This window comes from Pan paniscus, chromosome 3, assembly GCF_029289425.2.
Source record: "Pan paniscus chromosome 3, NHGRI_mPanPan1-v2.0_pri, whole genome shotgun sequence".
Lineage (NCBI taxonomy): Eukaryota > Metazoa > Chordata > Mammalia > Primates > Hominidae > Pan > Pan paniscus.
Window position 1 is genome coordinate 79,715,535 of NC_073252.2, and position 18,648 is coordinate 79,734,182.

An 18,648-nucleotide genomic window follows, 5' to 3' on the forward strand; every position below is an offset into this window, starting at 1 on the left:
TGGTGATTTAAGTGTTCTAGACATTTGTAAGTTTATGCAACAGCAGGAACAAAAAGCAGTAGCTGCTAATAGCTATTTTAAGACTTCCAACTGTTGTTAAATGGAATTCATAAATGTTCTCTTTCAAAATCTCATGCAAAGGGCCAAGTATGTTTTCAGTGAGTAATTTAAAAACTTTGACATGCTAATATGAAAGACAAAGCTAAGAAGAACAAGGGGAAAGTAAAATTTGTGCCAGGAATAGATGGGATCATATGGAGAGACACTGTGGTTGCCCTTGTAGAAAACATCTTAAGAATGAAGTTCTATTATTTCAACTTGGTTCTGACACATTTTGATTTTTGTTCTAGAGAAGGTTCATCAGGTTTTAGGCATTATCATATAAAGGAAACAACAACATCTCCAAAGAAGTATTACCTAGCTGAAAAACATGCTTTTGGCTCCATTCCTGAGATTATTGAATATCATAAGCACAATGCAGCAGGTAAGTGAGCTGTGAAAACCTACTTCAAATATAAGGTAGTGATTAAAATGATCAGATACTGTGATTAATTCCTTGAGCAGTTTTCTTTTAGTTAGTTCATTGTAGAATGTGGTTGATTTAAAATTACTGCATATTAAAGGAATGATATATACAAAGAAAAATTAGAAATAATATCAAGTTTTATAAAAAGCTCTGTCTTGACCTTAGGACATGAGTTATTCCAGTGGTATATAGTACATGTTCACATTACATTTATACACTGTTGGTGGCAGCGTAAATTAGTTCCGCCATTGTGGAAGACAGTGTGATGATTCCTCAAAGACCTAAAGACAGAAACACCATTCAACCCAGCAATCCCATTACTGGGTATATACCCAAAGGAATATAAATCATTCTATTATAAAGACACTTGCATGTGGGTGTTCATTGCAGCACTATTCATAATAGCAAAGACATGGAATTAACCTAAATGTCCATCAGTGATAGACAGGATAAAGAAAATCTGGTACAGATACACCATGGAATCTATGAAGCCGTAAAAGAAGAATGAGATCATGTCCTTTGCAGGGACATGGATGGAGCTGGAGGCCATTATCCTTAGCTAACTAACACAGGAACAGAAAACCAAATACCACATGGTCTCTCTTATAAGTGGAAGCTAAATAATAGGAATACATGGACACATAGAGGGGAACAACACACACTGGCATCTTTTGGAGGGTAGAGGTTGGGAGGACAGAGAGGATCAGGAAAAACAACTAATGGGTACTAGGCTTAATACCTGGGTGATGAAATAATCTGTACAACAGACCCCCATGACGCAAGTTTACCCATATAACAATTTGCACTTGTAACCCTGAACTTAAAAGTTAAAAAAGTTCACATTTATGTGGTATATATGTCCTTGATACTAAAGTCCAAGATATGTCTATTTCAGAATAGTCACAGAAGATGCCAGATAAGCCAGGATTCAGTCCTATGCTATAGGTTTCCAGAGACTAGAGTAATCATGTCCCACAAGTTAACCATCTTGAATCTCTGGTACACTTACCACCAGAGTGGGAACAAACTGAATACCAAAAAATAACAGAAACTACATTCATGAAAATTAGAGTTCCACAGGATTATATAGAAAGATTTCCAGCCTTTGACTTTAAAAATGTAACTGGGCAGGGATAGCCCAGTGCTTCACACAACTTATGAAAAATTTTGAAATTTTATTGAAGGCACCCTTTGCAAAGCCTATTATTTTGTGACTGTTCACTTTTTTTTCAGATAATAATAATGGTTATTTAGATAAAATTTACATACTATAAAGCTCACCCATTTAAAGTATACAATTCAGTGGTTTTTAGTATATTTACAGAGTTGTGCCAACTATCAGCATAATCTAATTTTTTTAAAGAACATTGTCATCATCCCAAGAAGAAATCTTGTGTCAAATAATTGTCATCCCATCCCCCTTCACCAGCCCAGCCCCAGGCAACCATTAACCTACTTTCTGTCTCTCTTATAGATTTGCCTATTCTGGACATTTCATATAAATGGAATTATACAATATGTGGTCTTCCGTGACTAAGCTTCTCTGACTTAACTGTTTTTGACGTTGTCATGTTGTAGTATGTAGATGTATTCCATTCCCTTTTTTAAAAACATACATCACAAGTTTATTGAAATAATCAGATAATATAAACAAAATGAACAGGGCTTGACACATAGTAATTGCACAATAACTTCTACCTATTATTGAGTTACAACCCAGAGCCTAACACAATATTTGTGGAATGCTTATGTTCTCAGGCCAGCATACAAGTCTACATTTAACTCTTAAATAAAATAACAGTTTCAAATTGAGTATAATAATGCTAAATGGTGAGACAGGATCAACCCCTCTATCTCCAAATATAGGGGGATTATCTTACCATCCACCTGTTGTATTAGAAAGTCATGCTTCATCTACTTATGGAAGCCAACACATAGCCTAGATATGTACAAACTATAGATATAATGATGTTAAGGAAAAAAATTGCTGACAATATCACTAGGGATTCTAGACAATGTAAATTGCCATTAATGTTTATTGCTGTGATGGACTTCCTGAACACATTGTTAGAAATTGGTTTGTGGCCAGGTATACAAATAATTCATTGTATGGATTTTATTATTCATCAGTTGATGGACATTTGGGTTGTTTCCACATTTGTTCTCTTATGAATAATGCTTCTGTAAACAGTTGTGTACTAGTTTTTGCGTGGAAATATGTTTTCATTTCTTTTGGGTATTTACCTAGTTATGGGTATGCTGCGTCATATGGTAACTCTGTGTTTAACATTTCAGGAACTGATTTCATATCAATTTATATCTCATTCTGTTGTTTTCTTTTTTGGTGTTTTTGTTCCCTAATTTTTTCTTCCATGTTCCTGTATAAGTTTTATTCTTCACCGTCATCTCAATTCATTCAACAAACATATATCAAGTGCCTACTGCATGCCAGAAACAGAGCCAGGCTTTGGGGAGACTTCAATATTTCAGTGGTGGACTAGGTGTAGTCACTGATCCTGATTTTCCCAGACCCTACCACTTGCGGGGAGACAGAGAAGTACATAACGATTTTAAATTGCTTTGAGATATCTTGTAGTAGAGGAAATACAGAGTGCTATGGGTGTTTATGGAAGAGACACCTCCTGTTTCTTATTGAGTGCTGTATGCAACTTGGGTTAAAAGATCCACACTGATTTCCAGTAGTTGGTATTCCCAGTTGTTGCTATCCTAAAGCCCGATTTTTATGCTAAGATTGCTAATACTGAGTCATGTCAGGTGAATAACTTCCATTTTTAGCAGACTAATCTAATTCCCTTTCATAGTTCAGCTCTCATATTGGAAAAGAACATGAAATAACTGTTAGAAACCTTTTAACATCCTTTAAAATATTTGAAAAAAGAGAAAGCTGGCATGGTGCCTGTTAAACACTGTAGTATTTAAAAGAAAATGTTTGTTGAATGAATAAAAGCATATGGCAGAGTGCTGTATGTACACACAGAGGATGAGCAGTAAATGAATAAATGATGAATTTTCTAAGTGAGTTTCCTGTAGCATGTGACCAAGCAGAATGATTATGAATGAGTTTGACTGCAACGCTTTCTTTGATTATTAGGACTTGTCACCAGGCTTCGGTACCCAGTTAGTGTGAAAGGGAAGAATGCACCCACCACTGCAGGATTCAGCTATGGTAACTCTTATTTTGTGGTTGCATGAGCTAATTTTCCTTGAAAAGAATCCATTGTCATAAGATAAATTTGGATGTGTACTATTTCACATACTGGAACTGTTTTTTATAAGTTTATAGTATAGGTTTTTAGATAATTATACTTAAGACCATAGCAGCCTAGGTATTCAATTTTCATCATTATTCATAATTCCATAGAAAACTTTCTGTCAGTGAAAAATAAGCATTATCATGTTAACATCTAAAATAAATCAAAGCCCTTCCTGGTTCTCACTAGCTTTATTGGTTACAAGAACGTGAGTAAGGATGGAGGTAAGAAAGCAAGCTTCCAACTTAATTGTCTTTGTTGCTTCTGGCAAAAGCCTTTAAAACAGCAAATTAGATTATTTCCAACTTGATGGAATTGAAAAAGAACAACAACAAAAAAAAACCTGAGAAGGAAGAGTGGTAAAGAAGGAAGTATTTGTTTGACAAAAGTACCTTTAACTTTCAGGCTATATTATTATTAGCTTGTTATGCAGAATTGTCTTGCCTTCTTCATTTCACGTTGGTTAGAAGGGATTCATCCTCCCCACCTTTGGCAGTTCAGATGCAGGTTTCAAGTCTGTTCTGTGTTTTACCAGGAATTATTACAGTGTTATCCTGTAATTTTGAGGTTGATCTTGGTTATAGGTTCGTTTTCCCCTTCTCTGATTCATGCTATGTTTTCCTTTTTAAATATGAACACTTTCCCTTTCTGTCCTGCAGAGAAATGGGAGATTAACCCTTCAGAACTGACCTTTATGAGGGAATTGGGAAGTGGACTGTTTGGAGTGGTGAGGCTTGGCAAATGGCGAGCCCAGTACAAAGTCGCAATCAAAGCTATTCGGGAAGGTGCAATGTGCGAGGAGGACTTTATAGAAGAAGCTAAAGTGATGATGTAAGTTGCTATCATCTTTCTGGCTCATCTTTTTGTATTAAAAAGTGGCCCCTCACCAAAAACTTGGTAGTTTCTTTTCCTATAGTAACTATATATATGTCTTCCTTCCCAGGAAACTGACACACCCGAAGTTAGTGCAGCTTTATGGTGTGTGCACCCAGCAGAAACCAATATACATTGTTACCGAGTTCATGGAAAGGGGCTGCCTTCTGAATTTCCTCCGACAGAGACAAGGTCATTTCAGTAGAGACGTACTGCTGAGCATGTGTCAGGATGTGTGTGAAGGGATGGAGTATCTGGAGAGAAACAGCTTCATCCACAGAGATCTGGTAACCCTAGCCACCCATATTCCCACTCATTGGCTGAATTCCTTTATAACACTGGCTCAGCAAATGTGCAATGATGTATTAATAGCCAATTTTTGTTCTTAACAATCTTTCACCATTATTTTTAAAGTTGGTAAATTTAACTTGCCCTGTAATTTTAAAGGAAAGATCTTTATTCAATCTAATGATTTACTTAGTTAATATCTCCAAGCAAGTTTCCATGTTTTAATTTTTCGATCTCCATAAGAATCCCATGAGATAGCTACTCACATTGGATTCTCTTACCATCATTCTTGTACAGATGAGAAAATTAGCTTCAGGGAAGTCAAAAGCCTCGCCTACTGTGATAAATAGGGAAATTGGGGTTGGCCTTGACTTTCTAACTAGATCCCAAGTTCTTTTCCACCTCACACACTATAAACAGAAACTATAAGAGAAATCCTTTGGATTTTTAAAAAATCTCTCAAATCACTGGGAAAACATGGAGGTTCATGTTAACTTCTCAAAATGCTAGAAAAAGAAATCTGTTACCAGTTCTAAATTATGATGGAGACAATTTTTCCCTTCTCACCTGTTCTCACTCTCTCCTCCATTCTTCTTTTCCTTCTGTTTTTCTTCTCTACCTGTTCTTTACAGATGCTTTCAGCTATCAGTAGCACTCTGTCCCCTGAAAATAATCAGCTGAAAATGTCTGTTTTCAGCATATCAGTAGCACTGTCTGTCCCCTGAAAATAATTCTTTTACCAAGAAGAGTGTAATTTTCATTTGGGACTTTCTCCCATATTTTAGTTTTAGCTTTCTAGTGATAAAGCATGGACACATTTCTTTTAGAAAGCAGAAAAACTTAAAAAAAAATTTTTTTTCCTTTGAGACAGGTCTTACTTTGTCTTCCAGGCTGGAGTGCAGTGGCGCAATCTTGGCTCACTGCAGCCTCAACCTCCCGGGTTCAAGCGATCCTCCTGCCTCAGCCCCCAAGTAGCTGAGACTATAGGCATGTGCCACCATGCCTGGCTGATTTTTGTAGAGATGGGGTTTCGCCGTGTTGCTCAGACTGGTCTCGAACTCTTGAGCTTAAGCAATCTGCCTGCCTCAGCCTCCCAAGTGCTAGGATTACAGGTGTGAGCCACTGCACCTGGCCTTAGCAAAACATTTTTTAAAGTTAACAGTCACCTTAGACAGACATTGTTCTGATAAGTATTTTACAAATAAACGTGTTTAATCATAATTCTGGGAAGTAGATTTTCTTATTATTCCCTTTTTACAGATGAGGAAACTGAGGTGCAAATAGGATAAAATAACTTCCAATGGGCAAGTAAATTGTAGAGCCAGGATTTGAACCCAGGAAGTTTGGCTCTAAAGTCCCTACTTAACGACTATGCTATGCTCTCTAGAATTAAAACATATTAGAGAATTGAAGATTTGGAGATGGAACACTTTATTTCCTAGGTGTGTTTTGGGATACTTACCTTATCTTATATTCAGTTTCTGTGTCTGTAAATTGTGGGTTATAATGTTGTTTGGCTTCCAGGACTGTTTTAAAGGTCACATTATTTGACTGGGGCAATGGGCTTTGTAAAATAGACATGCTGTAGATAACATCGGTTATTGTTATCATTGTGTCAGGGATGATGAAGAACATCTCTGTCAGTTAAAACTTGTGAACTAAGAACTAAGAACAAAATAGATGTCCTTATAAAACTGATAAAAACTGAGTATCTACGTGGGTGTGGCAGATTACACCTGTCCACACAGATGATGTTTTGGCAAAAACGATTCTTACATTTCTGTGCCTGTGATATTGGTATTACTATGGTAGGTTTGTGTCACCCCTTATGGGAAACTTTGGATGCTCTTGTCTCCTTGGTAAAGAATCCTGTTGACCATCCAGTGCAGGCATTGTGGAGTTGTGAAGTGTTTTCATAGGAAGATGCAGGCAGTCCAGGGAATGGATATTAACTCTCACTTTATAAGACTCTTAAAATGCACTCAGCAAGAAGGAACCTCATATGAATGGAATTGCCACATAGAGAAAATAGAATTATGAACAGTCAGGAAGAAAAACATATCTTGGTCTATGGGTTATGGTATTAAAAATATTATCGGCCAGGTGTGGTGGCTCACGCCTGTAATGCCAGCACTTTTGGAGGCCGAGGCGGGCGGATCACGAAGTCAAGAGATCGAGACCATCCTGGCAAACATGGTGAAACCCTGTCTCTACTAAAAATACAAAAAAAATTAGCCAGGCGTGGTGGCAGACGCCTGTAGTCCCAGCTACTCGGGAGGCTGAGGCAGAAGAATCACTTGAACCCAGGAGGTGGAGGTTGCAGTGAGCCAAGGTCGCACCACTGGACTCCAGCCTGGTGACAGAGCGAGACTCAGTTTCAAAAATTAAAAATTAAAAAATTAAAAAAAAATTCATGTCTTCCTTCTGAGAAATACTACGTCTTTCTATCAAACTATTTTCTTAAACCTTGTAACCTTGAAGAACATGCAAGAAAATATAAATTAAATAATCCACAATTGTATTTGACCAATTTTGTACATCATGTTATAATATACTGGGAACATAAATGAAAAAGCAAACTGTATTTACACATAGCTGTTCTTTTTGAGACGGAGTCTTGCTCTGTCACCCAGGCTGGAGTGCAGTGGCGCGATCTCTGCTCACTGCAACCTCCACCTCATGGGTTCAAGCAATTCTCCTGCCTCCAGTCCTAGGTAGCTGGTACTACAGTTGTGTGCCACCACACTTGGCTAATTTTTTTTGTATTTTTAGTAGAGAAGGGGTTTTGTCATGTTGGCCAGGCTGGTCTCGAACTCCTGACCTCAAGTTATCCACCCGCCTTAGCCTCCCAAAATGTTGGGATTGCAGGCGTGAGCCACTGCACCCAGCCTGTTCTTTGACTGGGATGAGATGACCAATCACTGAGCAGAAATATTGGATAAGAGATTGGTCGCCCATCATTTTGATGGTTGTGTGTTATTAAGCTCACCTAGTGAGAACCGGATTAAGGACTTCAAGAGATGTTCTCATTGTCAGTAAGAAAATTGGATAGTTTAATAAGAACAGGTCTGGGAGGGAGAAAAGTGAGTTGACCCTTCTATTAGCCCTTGTTTAAGAATGACAGTTGGCCGGTGAGGTTGCTCGTGACTATAATCCTAACAATGGGGGAGGCCGAGGCAGATGGATGAGGTCAGGAGTTCAAGACCAGCCTGGCCAACAAATACAATAATTAGCTGGCTGTGGTGGTGGGTGCCTGTAATCCCAGCTACTCTGGAGGCTGGGGCAGAAGAATCACTTGAAACTGGAAGGTGGAGGTTGCAGTGAGCCAAGATTGTGCCACTGCACTTCCAGCCTGGGCGACAGAGGCAGACTCTGTCTCAAAAAAAAAAAAAGGAAAGAAAAGAAAAAAAAAAGACAATTGGTAAAGATTATGTAATAATGCCTTATTGCAAATACAACTTTCTGACCTGCCTATTCATTTTTTCAAATACACAATGGAAATACTTCCATAGGGGTAAAAACAACTTATTAAAGGGTGTTTCCACTCTCTGCAAATGTTGACTAGGTTACACTAAATTTAATATAAATAGAACTTACATTTTCCTACTTAAATGGTAGAATTTTAAAACTAATATACCATCATAATGTTGTTTTCCAGGCTGCCAGAAATTGTCTAGTAAGTGAGGCGGGAGTTGTAAAAGTATCTGATTTTGGAATGGCCAGGTATGTCCAAGTATACGTGGGTTTAGGTGATGTTTGCATTTTTTTGGTGGAATTAATAAGTGTGGGAATAATTTGCACTGATGAAGCAGAAAGGAAATCTTGTTAACTGGTTCTCAGATTAAATTAAGTATATATTGTGATGGTAGTAATTCTCTCCACTAGGTGGTAGTATAGCCTGTTAAATACACTGTATTTCCTGGTGTGGATTAGATTTCTAGAATCTTTTCTTTTCACAAAAACATATTTGGTGGTGAGGTTCTTAGTATGTCCATGTCTGCAGTGTTTTTCTTCTCTTAATTTTTATAATTTAATAGTATTATAAAATACCTTTTAAAGGTATTTAGTTTATTTTTTCTCTCTTCTCCCTCCGTCTGTCCATTCATTCATCCATACATCCACCCATAAAAAATCAGGTGCCTGCTCTGTGCCAGGCATAATGATAAGCTGAACCATATAGAGAATAAGACCTACAAGTCCTTGCCCGCATGCAGCTTACATTGAGGAAGAGGGTGAATCAGAAGACCTGATAAAGTTACATGATCGAGCACGGTCGATACTGGTAAACTGTGGCTGTCAGTCTGACCCAAACCTCATTTGGGTTTCACATTTTTAAATGGATGAAGAAAATGAAAAGAATATTATGACATGTAAAAAAAAATCTGAAATTCCAATGTTGCTGTCCATAAAAATAGCGTGATTGAGACACAGCCTCGCTCATTCATTTAGGTGTTACCTGTGACTGCTTTCCTGCTACAGATGCAGAGTCAAGTAGTTGTCACGGGGACTGTATGGCCTGCCAGATCTGAAATATGTGTTATCTGGCCCTTTACATAAAAGTTGACTGATCCCTGTAATAGAGATAATTTGGGGTGGTGCTGAATGATAATGCAGGGCAAGAGTGAGGGTGGCTACTTGATCTGATGTTCAGGATGACCTCTTTGTGATAGGCAGATTTGACTGGAGACGAAAAGGTAGGAAGTAGCCAGTGTAGGTGAAAATAAAAGGATAAACTATTTCAGGTAGGAAGAAAAAGTGAAAAAGCTTGAAGTCTAGGACATGTCTGGCCTGCTCAAGGAACGGAAAAAGCGCCAGGGTAGCTGGCCAACGGGCAGTGCCAGGAATGCTCATAAATGCAGGCAAAGACCAGGCCATGTAGGGCCAAGTTTAACTCCTAAGGAAACTCAGGCCCAGGGAGATTAGAAAACTGTTACTGTCAGAAATGGGACCAGAACTTCCAACTCTTAGGATATTAATTACCCAATGCTCTTTATTTGCTTTTATATACAGATACTATATATTTGACAGGCTGTCTGCCGCTTTCATCTGTTCAATCGTCATATGTTAGGCTTTCAGAAAATCTGCAGTTTTGTATCAACCACTCAAAAACCTCTTTATACCCTAAATTCAGACTCCACTGGCTGACAGTTTGATCCAGCCCACAGTGGCATTGTCTGCCAGCCAGCAGCTGGCTTTGTGCCGAGTCACCATCTTTGTCTACATAGCAAAGGATGTTTGTGCAATTCTTCGAAAATTTTCTCATGGAACCTTTTAGAAATTAATGGTATATTCACACACAATACAGAGATACATTCCTTTTGTAAATATGTGCTGCCCACCTTACAGAAAGTGCTGAAGTCTTTTCATCTACCAACCCTAATCAAGGATTCTCCCCTAAAGTTAGCTACTGTTACCAGTTTTTGTATGTTCTTCCAGAAGGACATTGTATGTTCACATAGAAAAATTATATAGTATTGTTTTGAGTGTATGTATGTATGTGGGGATGTTATGTATAAATACATACTCCACCATTTACATGTGGCATTTTGTGTTGTGTTTTTGTTTTTGTTTTTTTGCATTTGCTATTTTCATATGCTGTAGTTTTAAATTGTGCTCTGTGGAATTGGAGGCCTGAAAGCATGTGTGTTTCTAGATGCTTTATACCACTTCCTCTGGAGCAGCTCTGCTTTAGATTTTTTACATATGGGGCCTTTGGGTAAAATTTTATTTAAAGAACAAAATTGCTTACAAAGAAAAGCTTGCAAATTTTTTATGATACCTTGTCTCTACTGCCTTATAAAAAGAAAGAAAAACAGAAAAATGAAAGTGCAGATGGTAACGTGGTGATGGATCCATCTCATGCACTTAAATTAAGCTGAGAGGAAGTTGGAAATCACCAGGTGTGGCCACTGAGGTGAACATTTAGCTTCAACCGGATGCTTGTTGGACTTCAGTCAACTGTGTTTTTGATTGCAAGGGGAAAAAAATGAAAGAGCAAGTAGAAAAAGCAGATTGTTCTTCAGAGGTGTAAACCCATGGTGTGTCTTACTCTAGGTATGTTCTGGATGATCAGTACACAAGTTCTTCTGGTGCTAAGTTTCCCGTGAAGTGGTGTCCACCTGAAGTGTTTAATTACAGCCGCTTCAGCAGCAAATCAGATGTCTGGTCATTTGGTAAGATCCATGGTCCATGTTTCCTCATGTCCGTCCACCCTGAGGAGAAAGTGGATACGTCCATTTGGTAATCCTTATCCTTTTCCAGGTGTTTTAATGTGGGAAGTATTCACGGAAGGCAGAATGCCTTTTGAAAAATACACCAATTATGAAGTGGTAACCATGGTTACTCGAGGCCACCGACTCTACCAGCCGAAGCTGGCGTCCAACTATGTGTATGAGGTGATGCTGAGATGTTGGCAGGAGGTATAGGTTTTTTGTGTGCTTTCTTTTTGAATCTCTTAGGGATTGGGCTTGGTAGATGGATAACATGCAGTCTTTATAGCCTAGTGAGGTGGTGCATCTTTATAGTGATTTCAAGCTCTAGGTAGGAAGCCAACCCTCTCAACTCAAGTTCTGAATAACGGGAAGAAGAATGTAAAGATGTGGAAAATGCTAATAACTACCTCGATACATTCAGGCTGCTTCCTCACTTCCAAGTGGGACTCTTTCCATGGTTGCCTGAGATAGGGACTTGGGGAATAAGCCTGGAGAAGTAGCTCTTTTTTCATTGGTTCACTTGTAGAGTTGAAGTATTATTTTTTTACCAGAGTTGGTTTCTTTCTCTAAACCTCAACTTTCCGAGGTCTTTGAAAGTATTGAAATGTTACCTCCTAAAAGAGATTAGATACCAAATGACTTCTGAAAGCCAGTAACATTAGCTCACATGTATTATGTACCAGGCACTATACTTAGTGTTTTGGATTTAGTTCTCAAAACAACACTTTGAGATGGAGATACTTTGACTGTAGCCACTCTGTAGATGAGAAGATTAAGGGTCATGAGGTTGCTGCTTGCCTGGGGTCACTTAGCTACAGAACAGTATAGGCCTGTCTGATTCCAAAGCCCAGAGTCTCAACCACTTGCTGTACTGCCTCCCAAGAGCATTGATTGGGATGGGCAGAGACATTCTGGGCAGGAAGTGGTGCTAAAGGGAGAGAGAACAGCTTGAGCAAAGGTAAGGAGGTGGTTATAAACACAGTGTGCACAACAGTGGAGACAGTGGCCCTATTTAACAGACAGCCCATGTGAGGGATTTTGTGGGGAATAAGATTGGGTAACAAGAGGGTCGGGAAGTGGCAGATTATAGAGGCTCCTACAAATTTGCAGGACTTGATTTCACAGGCAGTAAAAAGATCTATCAGGGTCTTGAAGAGAGACGTGAAAGCAGTGTCTTAGAAACGTTAGCCTAGCAGCAGTACATGCAGGGTAAATTAGGGTAGAGACAAGACCCCTTTGGAGATGCCTGTATGTCCTAGTCCCAAAGCAGTGAAGTCTCTCTGTAATATGCTGTGTTTAGGAGTTGGAGCAGTGAGAGGTTTTTTGGAATGGATTCTGGAACCCACAGCTTCTCTTTGACTTTTAATTGTAGAAACCAGAGGGAAGGCCTTCTTTCGAAGATCTGCTGCGCACAATAGATGAACTAGTTGAATGTGAAGAAACTTTTGGAAGATAAGCGATGTGTGACCAGTGGCTCCCAGATTCCCAAGCACAAGGAAGGATGGGCATTTTGTGGCTTTTAATTTATTGAGCACTTGGACATGTAGATTGTTTTACTTACACAGTGGAAACACATAAATAATTTGCTTCTAGACCAGCCTCTGTCTAGACTTGCTTCTAGACAGAATCTCCCAGAGTGTGGAAATGTTGCCTTAGAAATGGTGATTAAAATCACTCATTTCTATTCATTCCTCAGGCACTTGAGTGACAGTTGTTTACCAGGCACTGTGTGTAGCCCCAGGGTTTGGCCATTCAGGGGTGCACACATGGGACCATGTTAGCTGATGCCAGTTGAAGGCCAGGGTATTTGGGAAGGGGAAGGGTATTAGAGTCATGACCAAGCAACCCTTCTTTTTCCCTTTGACTTCTACAGAAATCTGGGCCTGAGACATTGTCTACAATTGGGTTCTAGATAAATCAGGAACCCACCTTGGATAAATAAATACCTATCTTTTGTTTTGAAAACATCTCAGTTTTCAAGACTGCTCTTAGTATTACATGAATAATATTTGTATGCTGTATATATTGTAAATATATATAATATATAAAGTTATATATTTATGAGAAACACGAATTGTCTTTTAATTGAAACTTTTAATCCTGTAGTATAGGAGTTCACCTTCTTAGGACTAGAGACTGTGCCTTATAGCTGTTAATTCATTTCCCCCTGAACATCAAATATGCCTGAAGAGAAGAAAGTCTAGATTCTTCTATGAGTAACGCCCCCTCCTCACTCAGGTAAATGTGTCTGGGGATGCCTGTCCAGCTTAACCACGTGCATTTGGCCTATGTAATCCTGCCCATGGTGGCCGCAGCTAATCAGAATCAGATGGAAAATTAAACCGGGTAATCTACTTCTAAGCCTTAAGAATATTCCCTGGGACAGAGACACTATAATTGGAAGTGCTGAGCTCTGGGGCAGAAGGATCAGGTGACCTTCGCAACAAAGTTTGCCCCCACCTCACATAGGACCCGGAAGCAGCCTGAGTTGTGGCGGAGGATCCAGGAAGCTACCGAGAGAAGCAGCGAGCATGGTGTTCCGTGCCTCCCGGACGTTTTTCAGGAGGCCTGGTTGGACTTGGGTTCCTGGATGGTGGGATTGTTGTACAGCCTCTCAGGAGACCCTGCTGTCAAGACTGTGTGTGTGGATTTCTCACCCTTAGAAGCTCTACTAAGACATCAACGGAGTTAGGGCCTTCCTTTTTGCCTTGTGAGCGCCAAGGAAAAGAAACTATCTCGGTCACGTGAGCGCCAGCGAAAAGAAACTGTATCAGTCATCCAGAGACCGTTTATTGCCCAACACGTTATTCTTGCTGTTGGTGGGGTAACTAGCCGAGGAAGACACAGCGCCTTCCCTTCAGGAGTTGCGTCTCCTCTGGAGGCCATGATGGTCTGCTCTGGAGCATTGGGTGAACACACAGGCTGGCTGCTCTGGGCAGCGCCTTCACTCTGACCCTGGAGAACCATTTCATTTCATCCTGGTCAGTCTAGAGTCTGTGCACCAGGCAGTCCATCCACTGAAGGCTGTGTTTATTCTTTTCCTGTGCCCCTCATAATGGAAGAAAGTAAACTGCTTATCCCGAGCCTTATCACAATCTGCCACATTCCTTCTTGTCTACCTGTTTAACTGTACCCCCATCACAAAAACAGGCACAACTTTTTTTTTACATTCCAGGGTACATGTGCAGGATGTGCAGTTTTGTTACATAGGTAAACGTGTGCCATGGTGGTTTGCTGCACCTATCAAAAACTCATCACCTAGGTATGCATTAGCTATTTTTCCTGATATTAGCCTGATATATATATTTCCTGATATTAGCCTGGCATGCATTAGCTATTTTTCCTGATGCTCTCCCCTCATCTGCCCTCCCCAACAGGCCCCAGTGTGTATTGTTCCCCTCCCTGTGTCCATGTGTTTCATGGTTCAGTTCCCACTTATAAGTGAGAACATGTGGTGTTTGGTTTTCTGTTCCTGCATTACTTTGCTAAGGATAACGGCTTCCAGTTCCATCCATGTCCCTGCAAAGGACATGATTTCATTCTGTATAGCTGCATAATATTCCACGGTGTATACGTACCACATTTTCTTTATCCAGCCTATCATTGATGGGCATTTTGGTTGCTAACCATGCACAACTTTTAACTGACTTGTAGCTCATTCAAGGAGTCGGTCCTGGCACACTCTACCTTACTATCACTGTCAGCCTTTTCTCCTTCCTTCCTGACCTTCCCTCCTCCCATCCCATACTTCCCTTTTCACCTTGAGGAGCTACGGGAAGTACTAGGTGGTATGAAAGAGAGTGAGGAGAAGATAGAGTCCCTGTCCTAATGGTCAGTGTATGCTTTTTATGGGAAAACAAGATAGATAGCACCTGGCAACATTTGTCAACATTTCCTTCAAAAATCTTTAAATATTTTTCACTAAGACTTAGGAAAAAAAAGTTTTATACGAAAGCATAACAAAGGCAAAAGGTGAAGTAAAAATAACAGTCATCACCCAGAATGCTAAGGAGACCTTAATCTAAACCAGGAAATTGGAAGGGCGATTAGAATATGCTGTGTCTTCATTAAAGTTGCTCTGTTAATTAGTTGACACATGGTTATGCTTTCCAGTGGGATGAAGTGAAACTCCCAAGTGTGTTTTGTATTGTTGGTGTTTTTATATTTCTCAGCCATCCCCCAATCACATTTTAGGGTTATTACTAGATTGACTTCCCCCAAATAAAGTGTCTGCTGAGTGGGAGGATGGAACATTCTAAACTCAATATTCCAGAGCCTAGAATCTAATTGTTTCTGCCACTCACGGTGTGGCCTTGGGCAAGTCCCTTATTCTGTCTGTGCCTTCATTTCCTTCCCAGTCCAGAGAGGGCAGTTTGATTTGATAATTTTAAAGGTGCCTTTTACCAAAATTTTGTGATTTCTTGAAAATGATGTTTGCGAGTCACCCACACCTTTGGGGATGAGAGACTAATAGCAGATACCCTCAGAGATTGGGATGGAGATTACTGAGCTTTCTTATATATGCCATTGGTTGTCATTTATACTCTTCTGAGGTTTTCAGAACAGGAAAATAGGTGGGGTTAACTCTGCCCGTGAGAAACATCTTGAGCGAACTATGATTTCAGTTGAAAGATGTGTTTTTGTGAGTAGAGCACCGCAGAAGAACTGAAGACTGTTGTGTGCTCCCCGCAGAAGGGGCTGCCATGATCCTTTCCTCCTGTGAGTAAGATGGGCTTTGTCATTTATTTTTGGGGCTTGTTCTGGGGCCTGTTATTCTTGAACAGCAGAGGAAGTTTTTTTTTCTAAGGCATAGAGCTTGGGAACATTAAAAGATAATTTCCTCAGATGTTGTGACAGAGTTTTGTTTCTTATTTAAAGAACCACAGTGGTGATGTAATTCTAACAAAGGTTCAGCATTGAGAACATAAATGAAAGAAAAACAAAAAGAGTGTCCAGAAATCTGCATATGTGTGTGTAGAAATGCAATCAGTATGAAGTACTTGTTTTTAGAATGAGACTGTAATGAGCTCTGGGCTGAAGGCCAGGAGACCAAGTTCTAGTTCTGGAATGAACTCTGGGCTGAAGGCCAGGAGACCAAGTTCTAGTTCTGGATTTGCTCCAGCAGTGGTGGATCACAGTGGGCAACTTTATATATATATAAATACACACACATACACACACACACAAATAAATATCTATATTTAAGGCAAAAGGAAGAGAAGTCAAAACACAACTGTGTTTATACTCTGAAATTATCTGCTTTATCAAGTAAACATATAGACTTAACCTTTATTTTCACAGGGGTATTTATTCACAATTCTATGTAGACTTCCGTTATCGAGGACCTTTCCCAAGCAATTGGAATTTAGGCAAAACTGATTCTTATCTGCAGTCAGAGCCTGAGTAAAGGCCGAAATAAGAGTCAAAGTCACGAGTCTCTACCTGGTTAAAAGTGTGAACATGGTCAAGTGTGAACACTGGCTCAAATGTCTCTTTCCCTCATATATAATACTACATATGAAGATGTTATTTTAATATTTTTATAGAATATAAGACCACCATTAAAAATAAGTGCTTGTTTTAGGAGAACAGAGAAAGATTCCCTAGACACTGTTATCTGTGAAGATCCTTGGTTTGAAAGAGCTGTGGGGGATGCTTATAAATCCAAAGAAATTAGAATAAAAAAAAAAACAAGCAGAATAGTCTTCTAAATAAGAAGGCAGCCGTCATATCAGAATTGCAATGTGTTTGTTTCTTTATAAAGGTATTTATTGAGCACCTACTATGGGCCATGGTCTATACCAGTTCCTTTATATTCATTATCTGAAATCTTCACTACAAACTGGCAAGGTGAAAATTGTTATTCTTATCTAGCCAGTAAGAAAATTGTGCCTTTGAAAGTTTAAATCTTGCCAGAAACTCATATGGTTGTCAGACTCAGGATTTAAGCATGAGACTTTTTTTTTTTTTTTTAGACAGAGTCTTGCTCTGTCACCCAGGCTGGAGTGCAATGGCACGATCTCAGCTCACTGCAACCTCCACCTCCTGGGTTCAAGTGGTTCTCCTGCCTCAGCCTCCCGAGTAGCTGGGACTACAGGCGGATGCCACCATGCCTGGCTAGTTTTTCTGTTTGTAGTAGAGACAGGGTTTCACCTTGTTGGCCAGGTTGGTCTCAAACTCCTGACCTCAAGTGATTTGCCTCAGCCTCCCAAAGTGCTGGGATTACAGGCATGAGCCACCACACCCGGCCAAGCATGAGACTTGCCAGACTCGGGATTTAAGTGCTCTTCCTTTTGCCTTAAATATGTATATACACACACATACACACATATATAAATGAGTTTATATGTATAAATAAGCTCAAAGGGAGTGTGTGTATGTGTATATTTGTATACATATAAAGCTGCCAACTGTGATCCACAAATGCTGGACGAAATCAGAACTAGAACTTTAGCCCAGGCCACTCCCTTTTTGCCCACCTTGCAACAAAATATAAAGAAACAATAAACCTGAGAGGTGCTTTAAGAACTTTATTTTGGGAGTTGCTTTGGAAGACTATTCAGTCCCATGTGCAGTTTTGGAAATACTTATTAATTTACCTCTAAGACTCAGAGGGCCTTATTTTGCAGATAAGGAAGGAAAATACTGTCTGATTTTAATACTAGATGACGATGGAACCAAGCTTCAACAAAGCTCAGCCATATCAGATTAAAGCAATCAAAGACCAGCTAAAAAAGTCAAGTTTTTACATTTCTGACTTTTAGGTAGCATTAAGGAAAAATTGATTGTAATTTTTAAATGTCATCTGTTTAAGCAAAATCCCCTCATAGAAGCCAACAATTGTTTGTAGATTTTGTAAAACAAAAAAAAAATCAGGTTATTCCAGTTGTGCTGACCTGAAAATAACTCACAGTCTTCCATTCACGCAGATAAGAGCAAGCCTCCTGTAAACAGAAATATAGGCCAAGCAGAGCAAAGCAGAAAAAGCGACAAAGCAGCAACCTGTGTCCCCTGCCACCTCCACTGGCAGGACAAGCTCAGCAGTGACTTAAGGATCTTTAAATATTAAAAGCTGTGTGAGCATCTGCTCTTTATTTCCCTCAAGGTCAGAACTAAAGAAAATGCTATAAATTACAGCAGGAAGGATTCGGTTATATATAAAATAAATCACTGTGAGTGTTGAGACAAGGATTTGATTGCCCAAGGGATTAAATAAGGGACTACCTATTGGCGGGATATTTTGAGGATTATTCTCTCTGGCATGGATTTGATGAAATCTCGTTCTCCTTTCCAGCTTCTGTTAATTTGATTTGATGGTAAGAATCACCTATTGTCTACTGTATATTGCAGCTGAATGTGGCTACATTTTCTGCTGGGTAAAACAATGAGTGTTTACTATTGACAAGGAGACAGCTAAGTGATGCCTCAAGATGTATTACTGTTAATCAAAAAACAAACAAACAAACAAAAAAAGTCC

At 39.4% G+C, this 18,648-nt stretch overlaps 2 protein-coding genes across 2 annotated transcripts in view; both read left to right on the top strand.

Annotated features, from left to right (window-relative positions):
- TEC (tec protein tyrosine kinase) overlaps positions 1-17,145 on the top strand; it is a 135,275-nt gene extending 118,130 nt beyond the window's left edge. Inside the window, exons 11-18 of the mRNA XM_003816008.4 lie at positions 351-484; positions 3,639-3,713; positions 4,458-4,629; positions 4,742-4,958; positions 8,618-8,682; positions 11,014-11,132; positions 11,221-11,378; positions 12,544-17,145. Of these exons, the coding sequence (XP_003816056.4) occupies positions 351-484; positions 3,639-3,713; positions 4,458-4,629; positions 4,742-4,958; positions 8,618-8,682; positions 11,014-11,132; positions 11,221-11,378; positions 12,544-12,627 (1,024 nt within the window). The 3' untranslated portion in view covers positions 12,628-17,145. The remainder of the gene's footprint in view (positions 1-350; positions 485-3,638; positions 3,714-4,457; positions 4,630-4,741; positions 4,959-8,617; positions 8,683-11,013; positions 11,133-11,220; positions 11,379-12,543) is intronic.
- TXK (TXK tyrosine kinase) overlaps positions 15,443-18,648 on the top strand; it is a 70,518-nt gene continuing 67,312 nt past the window's right edge. The window contains exon 1 of the mRNA XM_055111568.2: positions 15,443-15,890. Within this exon, the coding sequence (XP_054967543.1) occupies positions 15,875-15,890 (16 nt within the window). The 5' untranslated portion in view covers positions 15,443-15,874. The remainder of the gene's footprint in view (positions 15,891-18,648) is intronic.